This window comes from Furipterus horrens, unplaced genomic scaffold (assembly GCF_987537825.1).
Source record: "Furipterus horrens unplaced genomic scaffold, mFurHor1.1.pri manual_scaffold_10, whole genome shotgun sequence".
Taxonomy (NCBI): domain Eukaryota; kingdom Metazoa; phylum Chordata; class Mammalia; order Chiroptera; family Furipteridae; genus Furipterus; species Furipterus horrens.
The window spans coordinates 79,734,409-79,747,907 of record NW_028327180.1 but is presented as its reverse complement, the minus strand read 5'-3'; the positions used below and the strand labels follow the sequence as shown (position 1 = coordinate 79,747,907).

Sequence of the window (13,499 nt, the reverse complement as noted above, 5' to 3'; positions counted from 1 at the left end):
ATCCACACCTCGTCACTCTGACACCCTATACTCAGAGGTTATTCATCAAAACACGGTTCCACGGACCACTGAATTGATGTGGGCCTGTCAGCCTCATGGCTCCCTCCAATAAGTCACACCCTTCTTGGCTTGTGTACTAGCATGTGGCTGGGTACATCAATGGCCCCAAGATAACCCCCTCAAATTTCTTGGATCTATGAGCTCGGTACAGAAGGCGTACATATGTAGCTGGATATCAGATGTCCTTTGGTAGTCAGCATGGGGTAAGAAAGACTGAGCATCTCCCTCCTAGGGTGGACAAGCCAGCTAGAAGTGACATTTGGGGAAGAATGAGGTATCCAGTGGGACAGGCTGAGAGGCAGCTAAAAGCTGGGCATGGAAGTGAGTGGGCAAGAGGGTCAAACACTGGCTGCTGGGGGCGGCCTCCTTCGTGAAAACATATTCCTGTAATCATAGCAGTGTGTGTGTGGCCAGTTCCCAAGTGTTGGATATCTGGGAACATTAGAATGTTATTTTTAATGTTTTGCAAATATAAACAACACAGTAACACATAACATTGTAACTAAATCTTTGCCCATACCCATGATCACGACTTTGGGATAATTTCTGAAACGTCAAGCTGCTGGATCAAAACACACCGTTTTGAGGCTTTTGGTTCACATTTCAAATTGCTCACCACAAAGGCCATGCCGGGTGACCTTTCTGGAAGCAGTTTTTGGAAGTGCTCATTTCCCTAACCCAGGCCGACAGCAACGAAGGTAGGTTTATTCAATCTGTTTCATTTTCTTGTCATAGCGCATTTTCTAGATTTGCCAGTTATGATGGTGGACACCGTAGTCTAATTACCGAAATTAATTAAAATGCTTTTAGTGCTTTGTCATTTAGGCAAAATTTGCTCTTGGTTTCTGGGAAATTGTCTTACTTACATTTAAGGAGCTTCCTTCTAGTTCTATTTTTAGGTATTTTATTAAGACTGTCTGCTACATTTAATTAATGCCTTTTCAGCATTTATTGGAAATATCACAGGGTTTTTTTTTTCCATTTTAATTTGTTTGTGTTGTGTATAATATTGACTGACTTCCTGCGAGTGAACCATCATTGCCTCTGGGAATCTGTTCCCTCCTTGAGCAATTAGATGCATTGCTGGGCTCTCCTTCTGATATCATGACTAGAATTTTGTTCATGTGTTCATGAAATTACAAATAGTATAAAAAAAAACTATAAATTAATCAGTTTTTGTAATTATAGGAATATTGGCTATTTAAAACAAATGAAGGAGCTGTACATTTTTTTCCTCCTGTAGACCTTTAATCTTTAGAAACCTCTCCTAAGATAATTGTTCTGGTTTGTTTTCCTTTGCTTAGGTCACTTTTTTTAAAAGTAATCATCCATTTCTTCATTTCTTCTAGGTTTTAAAATGTGCTGCCCCAGAATTGCAATGTAGCATTATTTTACAATTGTTTCATTCCCTGGTGTCTGCACCCATAGCCTCTGACGGTCTTCCTTTTGTCTGTTTTTGTTATTGTTCCTTTATCAGGTATGAGAAGGATTTATCTGTTGATCTCTTTGTTTCTTTATTATTTTCTATTAATTTCAGTCTTTTTATTTTTATCAGTCACTGTTCTTTTTCTAATTCCTTAACACAAATACTTCCTTTGTGGGCTTTAAAGGCACAAATATTCCTTGTGTATAACTTTTTCTTTCTCCCATAGGTTTTGATATGAAATGTTCTCTCTTTCATTGCTTTTGAGACAGTTTATAATTTCCCTTTTAATTTCCTCTTTGATCTTATAATGATTTAGGAGTGTTTTCTTACTAGGTCACATTTTAATTACTTCTAAGTATCAGATAATGTAGTCTATATCAATTGAAATATTTGTAAACATTTTCTTTGTGGTTTCTGGTACACTTATCTACATATGAACACGTGGAGAAACTATCTGGCAGATGAAAATTTTCCTATATATTAATTAAGCCAAGTTCTTATTCATATTATTTAATTTTCTCATGTCATTATTTTGTATCGTTGATAAGTACAATTTAAGTGCATTTTAAATCATGTTCCCTTTGTATTTTTAATTGCTCTTGTTTTATGTACTTAGTTGTCATATTGTTGGATACATACTGGCTGGCTGTTGTCGCAGATGTCCCTCCTTATGTTGGTTAGTGCTTTGATCCTTAAGGTCCACCTTGTCTGATACTAATTTTACCATTTGTACATATCTCTTAATTCCCCTATCATCACTGTTTCTACCCCTTTAAATTAAATCTTATTACCATGCTATGTTTTTCTTGTAAACAAGTTATAGTTAGTTTTCTTCTTTTTTTTAAAAAGCCCAATCTGATCATCTCTGCTTTTAACAGGTGAATTCAGTTTGTCTCATTTGGACTGAGACATTCAGTTCAAACATTCTCTATACCCTCTTTTATCCCAATGGGATGGCATTTTTGAGTACAGTAGTCCTTTTCTATATCACGGTTCAGTTATCACAGCCTCACTGTATTGCAGGATTTAAAAAAATATTATATTTAATTATCACAGATTTTTCGCTATATCGCGGGATTTTGCGATACTGTATACGTATGTTGTTAAAGTTACGTAGGTTTAAGAGTGTAGAATATGTTTAAGAACATAAGTAGTGTTTATAAAAGTGTGGAAAAGGTTAATAAAGGACTGGGAATGGATTATAAGTGTGGGAAGGGTTTATAAAGCCTTAAAATATATATAAATACTAAAATAAATGTAAGGTTCCTACTTTGTGGATTTTCACCTATCACAGGGGGGGGTCTATAATGTAATACCCGCAATAAGTGAGGGAATACTGTATTTTTCCTCTTCATCCCTCCACTCTGTACTCATTTTTACTGAAATAATTTATCTGCAATTATAGCCTGGTATCAGGATTCTTCTTTCAGTGTGTCTCTGCTAATCCAAACATCCTTATTTAGCACTTACTGCACATTTCCAGATAGGTTTTCCTCATCCATCTTATTTTTACGTCTTTCTCTCCAGGTTCCTTACCTACAACTCTCTCCTCTCTATCTTCCTCCATCTTGACATCTCTGATCTGGTTCCTCAAACAGGTTCCTCAGGTGGCGCTCATGAGCGACATGCTCTCTGTTGAACTTCTGAGACATCAAGTCTCAATCTTTTCACATATTTGGTCTGTGATTTGAGATTTTCATGTTCTTTCAGGCAACTGTTTGGATCTCAATAGAAACTGCATTTCTGAACTTATCTACTGCAGTTGGAAATTAGAGAATCATTTTTGTTCAGTTTTAGTTCTAGAAGAATCATTTTTGGTGGCTGCTCCCCTCATGTTTCCTTAAGTGCTTTCTTAGAGCTGCCAGAAGGATCAATGATAATTTTTTCTGAGGGCTTAGCCTCTATTCTGAGTGACCTTTATTCTATTCTGGCTCCTACGTGCTCATGGGGGCTCCAGACTGGTTGATGAGCCCACTGAGTGACAAGACTCTCAGTTTATAGATGGTGAGGTTGTGTCCTGCCCCTGGCAGCCTCTCTAGACCCAGGTGTCCCTGGCCTCTCACCAGTCTTGGGAACAGGGCGAACTTGGCTCCATCTGTAGCCTTTCTCAGCTGGGGTTCTGAGAGAGAATTCAACCCTCACTCCTGAGGCATCCGTTGTATGTAATGAATTAACTTTTCTGTGCGTCTGGAATGGTTCTACGCACCGTTTGGGGGAGAACTGAGAAAACAGGCATGCCAGTCACTTTCTGTAGCACTTCATCCTCTCACGCCTCCTTGCTGAGAAAGGCTGAACCAGGCACCCTCAGCACAGGGGCGCTGAGGACCTTCCCTGGCTGGCGGAGGGAGGAGTCCCACAGCTCTCCGGCCCAGGCTCTTCCCGGGGCGGTGGGGGTGGTGGGGTGGTGGGGTAACGCAGCTGAATGTGAGGCTGCAGGGCCTGCTGTGGGGGCTGGACCACCTAACTTCCCTGCACCCTGGCACATTGGGAACACTGCAAACACGCTTCTGCCAGTGGATGTAATTGCTGCTGCTGCTGCTTTCCCTTCCTCTTCCTATTGGCCAGTATCTTGTGCTGCCTTTGACACTAATTCTCTAGTCTGCCCAGCCCAAGGTGAAGAGAGACTGTCTCCCTCCTTCCTGCCTGCTCTCCATGGCTGTTTGACCCCAGGAGCCACATTCTGGTTGTCAAAATGTCAGGATCCTATCTTTAACAGCAGCCCTCCCGAAGGTACTCTGTCCGTTGCCTGGGAGGGGTGTTGGCCTGTGGCTGTTTCCTCTTCTCTCCTGAGTCTTTATGGACATATTTTGGATGAGTGTGATTAGTCACTAGGGAAGTGGGAGACAATTAAATAGGGGGAGAGGCTTTTCCTGTGGGGTGGGGGGTCGGCCTCCCTGTGTTCAACATACCTGGAGGCTTGGCTGGGACTTGTGCACGTCCCCCCAGCTCAGGACCCATACTTGGTCATGTGACTTGTCATAGGCCAGCTTGGCCGGCAGCGGGTCCACACCTATGGACTTGAAAAAAAATAATGACAAGTTGGTCATGGCTGTTGTAGAGGCTGCCACAGCGGTCATTTCTGGGCTTTGTGCATGTGGCCATCACTCCCGGGTAGGCGGAAGGCCTGCCTAGCAGCCTTGGCCATGAGCCTTTTGGGAGCCCAGTGTAGTTGCCTTTCTTCTGGGTTTGTCTTCAGAGGCATAATAGTGGTTGTCAATAATTAATCCCTTTTCAAAACTTGTTGTACGTTTTACTTAAAAGGAGACACCCAGAGTATCTTGGCAAAAGCCTAAACACAGAGGCTTTGGGTTTCCATTTAGGACTCAGCTGAGGACCCTCGTCTCCTGGAACCCTTTGGGCCTCTTCAACCTCCATGTTGGTCCCCAGGCTGCTCCAGGGCCTGAACACTGGAGAGTGGGCCTTCCCCTGGGCCACCGGAGCCCGACTCTGAGCTCACCCACACAGCCTCTACCTTGCACGTGCTTCAGCGGGAGCTTCTGCGACTCAGACTCATGCACCCGGCAGACTCTCTTCTTACTGCTGAAACTCTGCTACCCCCTGAGGATGGGGCTTCCCCCATGGCCCTGTCAAATGGTGACTTTTCTCTCTTCTGCATACAAAGTAGTTTTTTAAGTTCTAAGACTCTGTTCTGTGATGCTCATGCCACTGGACTATGACCCCTGCTCTTCTTGTCATTGGCTAACATCCTAGCCCCTCCCTTTGTTCACTAACGGCAGGAACACATGGCTCACTGTCTTCTCTACCATCACTTGTTTCTCACGTTTGATGCCTTCACATCCACGGAGATGGTTCACCCAAAGCCCCGCTTTCTCACTTCCTTCTTGGTTTCAGTGACCTTTTCTTCTTCCACACCTCAGCCACCATAACTTACGCCACACCAATGTAATTTCTGATGTTCCAGTTTTAACTGAGCAGATTCTAGCTTTTCTGATTTTAGGGGAGAAAACACCATAGGTTGAAACTTCTCTACAGAACTGTCTACAGAGTCCCAAATCTTCCTTCCCTCATTCCCATCTAGGTTCTGTCTTCATCGCTCCACTGACCTGTTCTAGCCCTGCGTGTTGGATGCAGAGGTTCATCTTTGTGATCCTCCTCTCACCTGACATTTCAGCAAGAGTCCACATGGTTAATTATTCCCTTTTGAAACATTTTCTTTCTCAGCCTCCCACCTCTCTAACCTTATCTTCCTCATCCTGACCTCTGAATGCTGGCGTCCTCTCCCCAGATGAGCTCATCCAGTACCATGGCTGTAAATAATCTACTATATGCTGACGGCTTTAGGATTCACTCCTCTGCCGATGAGCTCAACATTTACAAAGCTGAACTCATGATTTTTGCTTATCCTGATGCAATACATTTTATTTCTTCTCCATTCATCACCATCTTTGAAGTTTCCGTTGACTTTTTGCTCTAAACTCCTGTGCTCTGAAGCCTCAAGTAGAGGACGTTACAATTTTCCTGCACGTCACATACCTCAGGTCCTTTGTTCATGTCCATGGCCACACCTCCTATTCCTACCATCTCCAGCTTTCTGGCTACTTCCCTGCACTTACCAAAGGCACTGTCTTCCTCTCCCCAGTGCTTCGTAACACAACAGCAATGATACCATCTTGACACTATTTCTAGTTTCTTGTACACTCTCCTTTAAAATACCCCCTGACTAAACACCTCTCTTCAGGTTTTTGTCTGCCCTCCTCACAGCACAACGTCCCTAGGTTTGGACTGTAGCCATTCTCTCTTCTTTCTGCTTAACCGTTTCCATCCTATTTCATATTCTTATTCGAGGTGCTGTGCAACAAGAGTCTAAAAGATTTTTGGCTTCTCTCTTCTAATTCAGAATTTTTTCCAGTCTCATCATGTTGATAACGAAGAGAAAAGGTCCTGAAGAACGTACTGGACTAGCAGGGAAGCCTTATGAAAACTTCAGCTCAGCTTGGATTCAACTTAGTAGTTGATTAGATTAAAATAATGTATTCTCTAATCTCCCTGCCTAACAGAAGAAATGGTAAACCCTCTTTGGTGGATGAGAGCCATTTAAAGTCTCTGAAATATTTCATATGGAATGTTTTGCATTCAAGGAAACTACTAGGCATTCCAAAAATACAGACTATATAACTGAAAACAACATAAAAAAGACAACAAAAATAGACCCACAGGTGATCCATAGAAAGGTAATTTGGAATTAAGTTGAAATTCTAAAGTAAAAAAATGTAATTCCTGAAATTAAGAACTCAGTAAATAGGTATTGTTAAGATCCACATTACACACAGAAGATAGAATTAATGAACTAAAGGATTGACAGAACATACCCAAATTGAAGCACAAAGAGACAAAACGGGAAAGAAAACAAGAGTAAACAAGATAAGTGAGATACAATAGAAATGTCTAACTTAAAAAAGGAGAAAAAAAAAAGTTCCCAAAGAAGAGGCAAGAGAGAACGAGGCAGCATATGATTTGAAGAAATAATGGCTGGGAATTTTCCAATCTGAGAAAATATATCAAACCATACATTCAAGAACCTCTGAAAACCCCAGATCAAAATAAATACAAAGAACACATTACCTGGCACATCTTAGTAAAACTGTTAAAGACCAAAGAGAAAATCTGAAAAGTAGTAAAAAAAGCGATATGGTACCTTCAAAAGAGCAAGAGTAAGACTGACAGTTGACCTATTAACAAAAAGAATGGGTTGATAATGGGGAAACATCTTAAAATGCTGAAAAAATATAATTGCCAATATAGAATTCCATAGCCAGTGAAAATATGCTTTAAAAATAAAGGGCAAGTGATGTTATTTTCAAACAAACAAAAACTCTGAGAATCTGTTGCCAGCAGACCTGCACCAAAAGAGCAAAAAGATTTGTTCAGGCAGAATGAAAATTATCCCAGACATAACTATGTACTTCAGAAAGGACTGAAGAGCAATGGAAAAAGTAAATATGTGTGTGAAGATAAATGACTATCGACTGAACAAAATAATAAGGCATTTCTTGAGGGGTTAAATGATATGCAGAGTCAAAATTCATTCCTACAATAAGGCTGGAGGGGGGCAGGTTAAAGAAGTTAGTTCTACCATTAATGGGGAAGTGATGTTATAATATGTATGAAACTGTATTCAGGCAAGGGTGACTGTTTTAATCTCAATGGTGGTAATGAAAATAATATAAAAATGAATTGCTAACAAATAATAGAGGGGAAATGGGATAATAAAAATGTTTGACTAATTCAAAAGAAAGCACAAAGGAGAGAAAAACAACATAAACAGGGAAGTCAAATTAAAAAAACAGTAAGAGAAGTTCCAGAAAATCAAGCTGCATGGAAGTCCAACAAAGATATAAAGAAGAAATATTCATCCAGACAGGTAGGAGGGGCAGAGCCGGGGTAGAGAGGATGTGGTGTGGTGGTGGCAGCAGTGGCAGTGGCATTGGCATCAGCATCAGGCCAGTGGGAAGCACAGTTACATGTTTTAAAAAGTCAGGAGAGACACCTGGGGAGCTTTCCCAGCTCCTCACCAGACCTCGCAGCTCACGGTCCCAGAGCTGGGGAAAATCAAGCCTCATTGCTTCTGACTGTGCAGACCAGTGGGGGTTGAGGTAGAGGTGGAAACTGCCAGTCTCTCAGCAGAGTCCAATTGTTTAATGGGCCCCCACAGCCCTAGAACGTCTACAGACCCACCCACTCTGGGAATGACGGCCAGGGCAGCAGGTGCGGAAATGGGAGAGGTGCCTGGAAAAGGGGTGAGTGCTGGGCAGGCAGCATTGTTCCCTCTTGGACCTCTCCCCCACATACAGTGCCACAACGTGGTGAAACAGGTCACCCTGTACTGACAAATCCCTCAGGCTCTGCTCCTTACAACATAACAGGAGTGACAGCTCTACCTAAGACACAGAGGCAAACAAACACAGGAGCCTGTCAAGATGAGGAGACAGAGAAGTATGGCCCAAAAGGGGGAATAGATCAAGGTTCTAGGGGGAGAACTAAGTGATGAGGAGATAGCCAACCTAACAGATGCAGAATTCAAAACACTGGTGATAAAGATGCTCACAGGCTTGACAGATATGCTTGAGTATGGCAAATGCATAGGGAAGAAGTGAAGGTTATGCTAAATGAAACAAAGGAAAATCCACACAAAACCAGTGGTGAAGGGAAGGAAATCAGGGTTCAAATCAATGATTTGGAACATAAAAAAACAGCCAACCAGTACGGAATGAGGAAACAATTGAAAAAAATGAGAGGCTTGGGAACCTCTGGGACAACTTTAAACGTGCCAACATTTGAATCATGGAGGTGCCAGAAGGAGAAGAGGAAGAGCAAGAAATTGAAAACTTATGTGAAAAAATAATGGAGGAAAACTTCCTAAATTTTGCAAATTTTGCAAAGGAAATAGACATATAAGTCCAGGAAACACGGAGACTCCCAGGCAAGCTGTACCCAAAGGGGACCACACATCATGATTAAAATGCCAAAGGTGAAAGATAAAGAGAGACTCTTAAAAGCAGCAAGAGAGAAGCAGAGTGTTGCCTACAAAGCAGTGCCTATAGAACTATCAGCTGATTTCTCAAAAGACACTTTGCAGGCAAGAAGGAACTGGCAAGCAGTATTCAATATGATGAAAAGCAAGGACCTAAAACCAAGATTACTCTATCCAGCAAAGCTATCATTTAGAATGGAAGGGCAGATAAAGTGCTTCCCAGACAAGGTAAAGCTAAAAGCGTTCATCATCACCAAGCCATTATTATATGAAATGCCAAAGGGACTTATTTAAGAAAAAGATAAAAACTATGAACACCAAAATGACAATAAACTCAAGTATCAACAACTGAATCTAAAAAATAAAAACAAAATCCAACTAAGCAAACCAGAATAGGAACAGAATCATAGGTATAGGGATCATTTGGAGGGTTATCAGCTGGGAGGGGGAAGGGGAAGAAATGGGGGAATGGTGCAGGGATTAAGAAGCATAATTGGTTGGTACAAAATAGAAAGGGGGAAGTTAATAATATAGGAAAGAGTAAAGCCAAAGAACTTATATGCATGACCCATTGATATGAACTAAGGGGGGTGGGATTGCTGGAAGGAAGGGGGGTACTGGGCAGAGGGGAGCAAAGGGGAAAAAATTGGAACTACTGTTATAATAAAATATACTTAAAAGAACAATAAGATACTAGATAATGCTAGATAATTACAAAAAATATTAATGGATCAAGTACTCGAAATAAAAGACCAAGATTATTAAACTATATAAAAGCCAAAAACCAAAAGACTAAATGTGGCTTTATAAAAGACTACCTTAAATGTATGGACATAGAAAGGTTGAAAGTAAAAGGATAGAAAATTACACCATGATAACACTAATCAAAATAAATCTGATTGAGCTAAACTCAGACAAAAGTAGACTTTCAAGAAAGAATCATTGTCAGAAATAATATTTTATTAGCATAAAGGAGTCTTCCCTCCAGGAAGTATTATAATTTTAAAGTAAAAATGGATAGACTAAGTGGACAAAAAACAAACAAACAACTCTGGGTATTTTAAATTATTCAGAATATGTTCTCTGTCCAGGGAAATCAAGAGCAAAAAGAAAGTTAGAAAGCCTCCTGTTGTATTTGCCAGGAAAGACCATTACCTTGGTTATACCCAACTTTCTCTGTCCAGTGAGTCTGCAGCAGGGCAGCTGAACATTGCTGGGAAAAAGCCACAGCTCTGCTCGCTGACCCCACTTTACATTTACATCTGCAGTCCTATTACATTTCCCAGGTAAATTCTATCTCACACCCAACCTGCTCCTCTCTCCTCAAACCTCCAGCCTTAGTGATTATTTTCCTTCTTGTCTCTGAGAAAATGGAAGCAACCAGAGGAGTTCATCCAACTGCTGGCGACTTATCATGCGCTTGCACCTGTGCCCGCGTACTTTGTCTTCTCCTCTTCCAATGAAAGAACTGGCTTTATCTGAGGCTAGCACCTCCCCTTGTGTGCCCTGGATTTCACAGATGCCTGCTTAATTCCATGAAGCAGAAAAGAGGCAAGAGTTGTGGGAACACATTTTCCCATTATCATACAAATGCTGTAATGTCACCTATTGTAAAAATAAAGGTCCTTCCACGTCCTCTTCCAGTTATTTGTCTCATTTGTCTGCTGTACAATACCCACCTTTACAGCAAACCCCCTCAGAACAGCTGTCTGTGTTCACCATCCCCACTTCCTCGCTTACCATTCTCACTTGGATGTGCTCCCTCAGGCTTGCATTGCACCATCACCATCCTCCTGTTCCTGCCAAGTGACCCACGTGGCAACAGATCCAACAGTCAGTTCTCTGTTTTCATAACACAAATGCTTTCTGCAACATTTGACACCATTGACCACCGACTCTCCCTTAAGACACTATTTTCTTGGCTTCTGGAATATGCCCATCCTTAATTTCCTTCCTGCCTTTCAGCTACTCCTGTGGGTCTCCTTGTTGGCTTTTTCTCTCCTTCATGATCTTTAAGTGATGAAATGCTCCAACCTTGACCTCTTCTGTCTATACTACTACCCTCACTCATTTTTCATCCAGTTCTCTGGATTGAACCTCGTTCATAAGGTGATGATACCTCATTGATGTCTCCAGCTTAGACCTCTCCTTTGACCGTTGAACCACTTACTTGAGATGTATCTATATATATCACATCATCTTAAACTTAACAGAGCCAAAACTGATTTTCTAAAGTCCCCCTTTACCTGAGCCATGACCTGCCTGCTACCCCTGCCTTGCTCAAAGAGTCTCTCATATGGTTGCAGTAACACATTACCAGACTTAGTGGCTTAAAACACCACAAATCTATTCTCTAACAGTTTCTGGAGGCCTGCCGTCGGAAATGAATTTCATTGGGCTGAACTAAGAAGTCCCTATCAGGCAGTGCTCCCTCTGGAGGTTGTAGGGGAGAATGCATTTCCTTTCTTCCCTAACCTCTAGAGCAGTGGTTCTCAACCTTCCTAATGCTGCGACCCTTTAATACAGTTCCTCATGTTGTGGTGACCCCCAACCATAAAATTATTTTTGTTGCTACTTCATAACTGTAATTTTGCTACTGTTATGAATCGTAATGTAAATATCTGATATGCAGTATTTTCATTGTTACAAATTGAACATAATTAAAGCACAATGATTAATCACAAAAACGATATGTAATTATATATGTGTTTTCCGATGGTCTTAGGTGACCCCTGTGAAAGGGTCACAACCCACAGGTTGAGAACTGCTGCTCTAGAGCCACATTCCTGGCGCAGGGCCCTTTCCTCCAATCCTCAAAGCCAGCAGTGCTCCCGGCTGCCGCAGTCCTCACACTGCCTTCTCCTCCTCCTAAGCAGAAAGTCTTAAAACTTCTCCCTGCCTCTCTCATTAAGAATACTGTTGTTTGCATTTAGGAATCACCCAGATAATCCAGGGTAACTCTGCATTTAAAAATCCTTAATTTCCCTGGCTGGGTAGCTCAGTTGGTTAGAGCGTCGTTCTGATATGCCAAGGTTATGAGTTTGATTTCTGTTCAGGGCACATACAAGAGGCAACCAATGAGTGCATGAATGGGCGGCACAACGGATTGTTACCTCCCCCCCTTTCCCTCTCTAAAATGTCAATGAAAAAATCCTATTAAAAATCGTTGATTTATTTATACCTACTAAGTTCCTTTTGCCATATCAGGTGACATTCACACGTTCTGAGGATGAGGATGGGGGGGGCATCCCGGGGCCATCATTCAGCCCACCACACATAATGAATGGCATCTCCATTCTACAGTTGCTGAGGTTAAAGCAAGCAAACTTGATTCTGCCCTCTCAAACCTTCGATCCAACCACGCAGAAAATCGCTGGGACTCCACATCTAACCTACGACAAGAATCTGACCGCTTCTCACCACTGCCACTGCTGCCATCTCTTGCCTGGCTTATTTCAGTGACCACACCCCTGCTGTTTTGTCCAAGCTGTTCTTAACACAGTAGCCAGCCTGACTCTTCAAAAATGGAAGTCAGATGACATCATTCCCTGATGAGAACCCTCCAGTGGCTTTCCATCCCACTTCCTTGCTACCTCACTGGCCTCGGTGCACCTGTGACTTCACCGCATCCCGCTCTCCCCTCGCTGCTGGCCTTCCAGGGTTGGAATCCCACTTGGCATTTAGATCTCAGGTTCTGTGCACCTCCAGGGCTGATGTAAAATCATTTTGCAGCTCCTCTATCACCTATCACTGCTAATAAAATGGCGCTTACTATTTATAGCTCCCTCACATTCCAATTTATGGCCAGTTTCCCAGCCAAGAATATAAGTTCTAGAACGTCATTTTTCATTTATGGCTGATTTCCAAGCACCTCTAGTGCTTGGCACCTAGTGGGTGGTCAAGACCGGCTGAACCACTGCACAAGACTCTCCTTTGCATCTGCCCTCCAGCCCGACCACCCCTCCCGGCAGCCGGGGGCTGTGCAGAAAACAAAGAAGAACTTGGCAGGACCAGAAGTCCCCTTACCCCCTTAGACATACCTGTAGGACCTTCTGGGCTTGAATGTCAACCACGAGGACTCTGCTCAGTGCTGGCTGGGCCACGTAGATGTACCGGTGCCTGACATTCACTGCTGACGCCCACTGGCACGGCGCAGTGCCACCTCCTTCCCCTTGGGGACAGATTTCTTCCTGTAAAGGAGATGGGCTGCCATGTATAACTTCTCAATTCACCCCGACATCTCGGGATTCCCTCTCCCCTGAATCTCCTCTGTCCCATTCCTGCTGCACTTAGACTCCTTGGGGTTCATGGAACGTGGCACCCAGGCTTCCACCGCACCAACTTTCCACTCAATACACCTTTCGTCTTTCACCTCCTCCCACTGCTCAGAGGTTGTAACTGCCCTGGCGGCCCTCTTCACCAGCAGCTTCTCTTGGTCCTCATCTCCGTTATTTTAAAAACTTCTGCTCATGGCCAGACTTCTGAAAGAATTTCCTACGCTTTTTCTCTGCTGCCTTACCT

At 42.6% G+C, this 13,499-nt stretch overlaps 1 protein-coding gene across 1 annotated transcript in view; it reads right to left on the bottom strand.

The window, feature by feature from the left end:
* FSTL4 (follistatin like 4) overlaps positions 1 to 13,499 on the bottom strand; it is a 116,670-nt gene that overhangs the window by 5,000 nt on the left and 98,171 nt on the right. Inside the window, exons 9-10 of the mRNA XM_090289498.1 lie at positions 13,019 to 13,168; positions 4,396 to 4,503 (exon numbers count right to left, since the gene is read on the bottom strand). Of these exons, the coding sequence (XP_090145624.1) occupies positions 4,396 to 4,503; positions 13,019 to 13,168 (258 nt within the window). The remainder of the gene's footprint in view (positions 1 to 4,395; positions 4,504 to 13,018; positions 13,169 to 13,499) is intronic.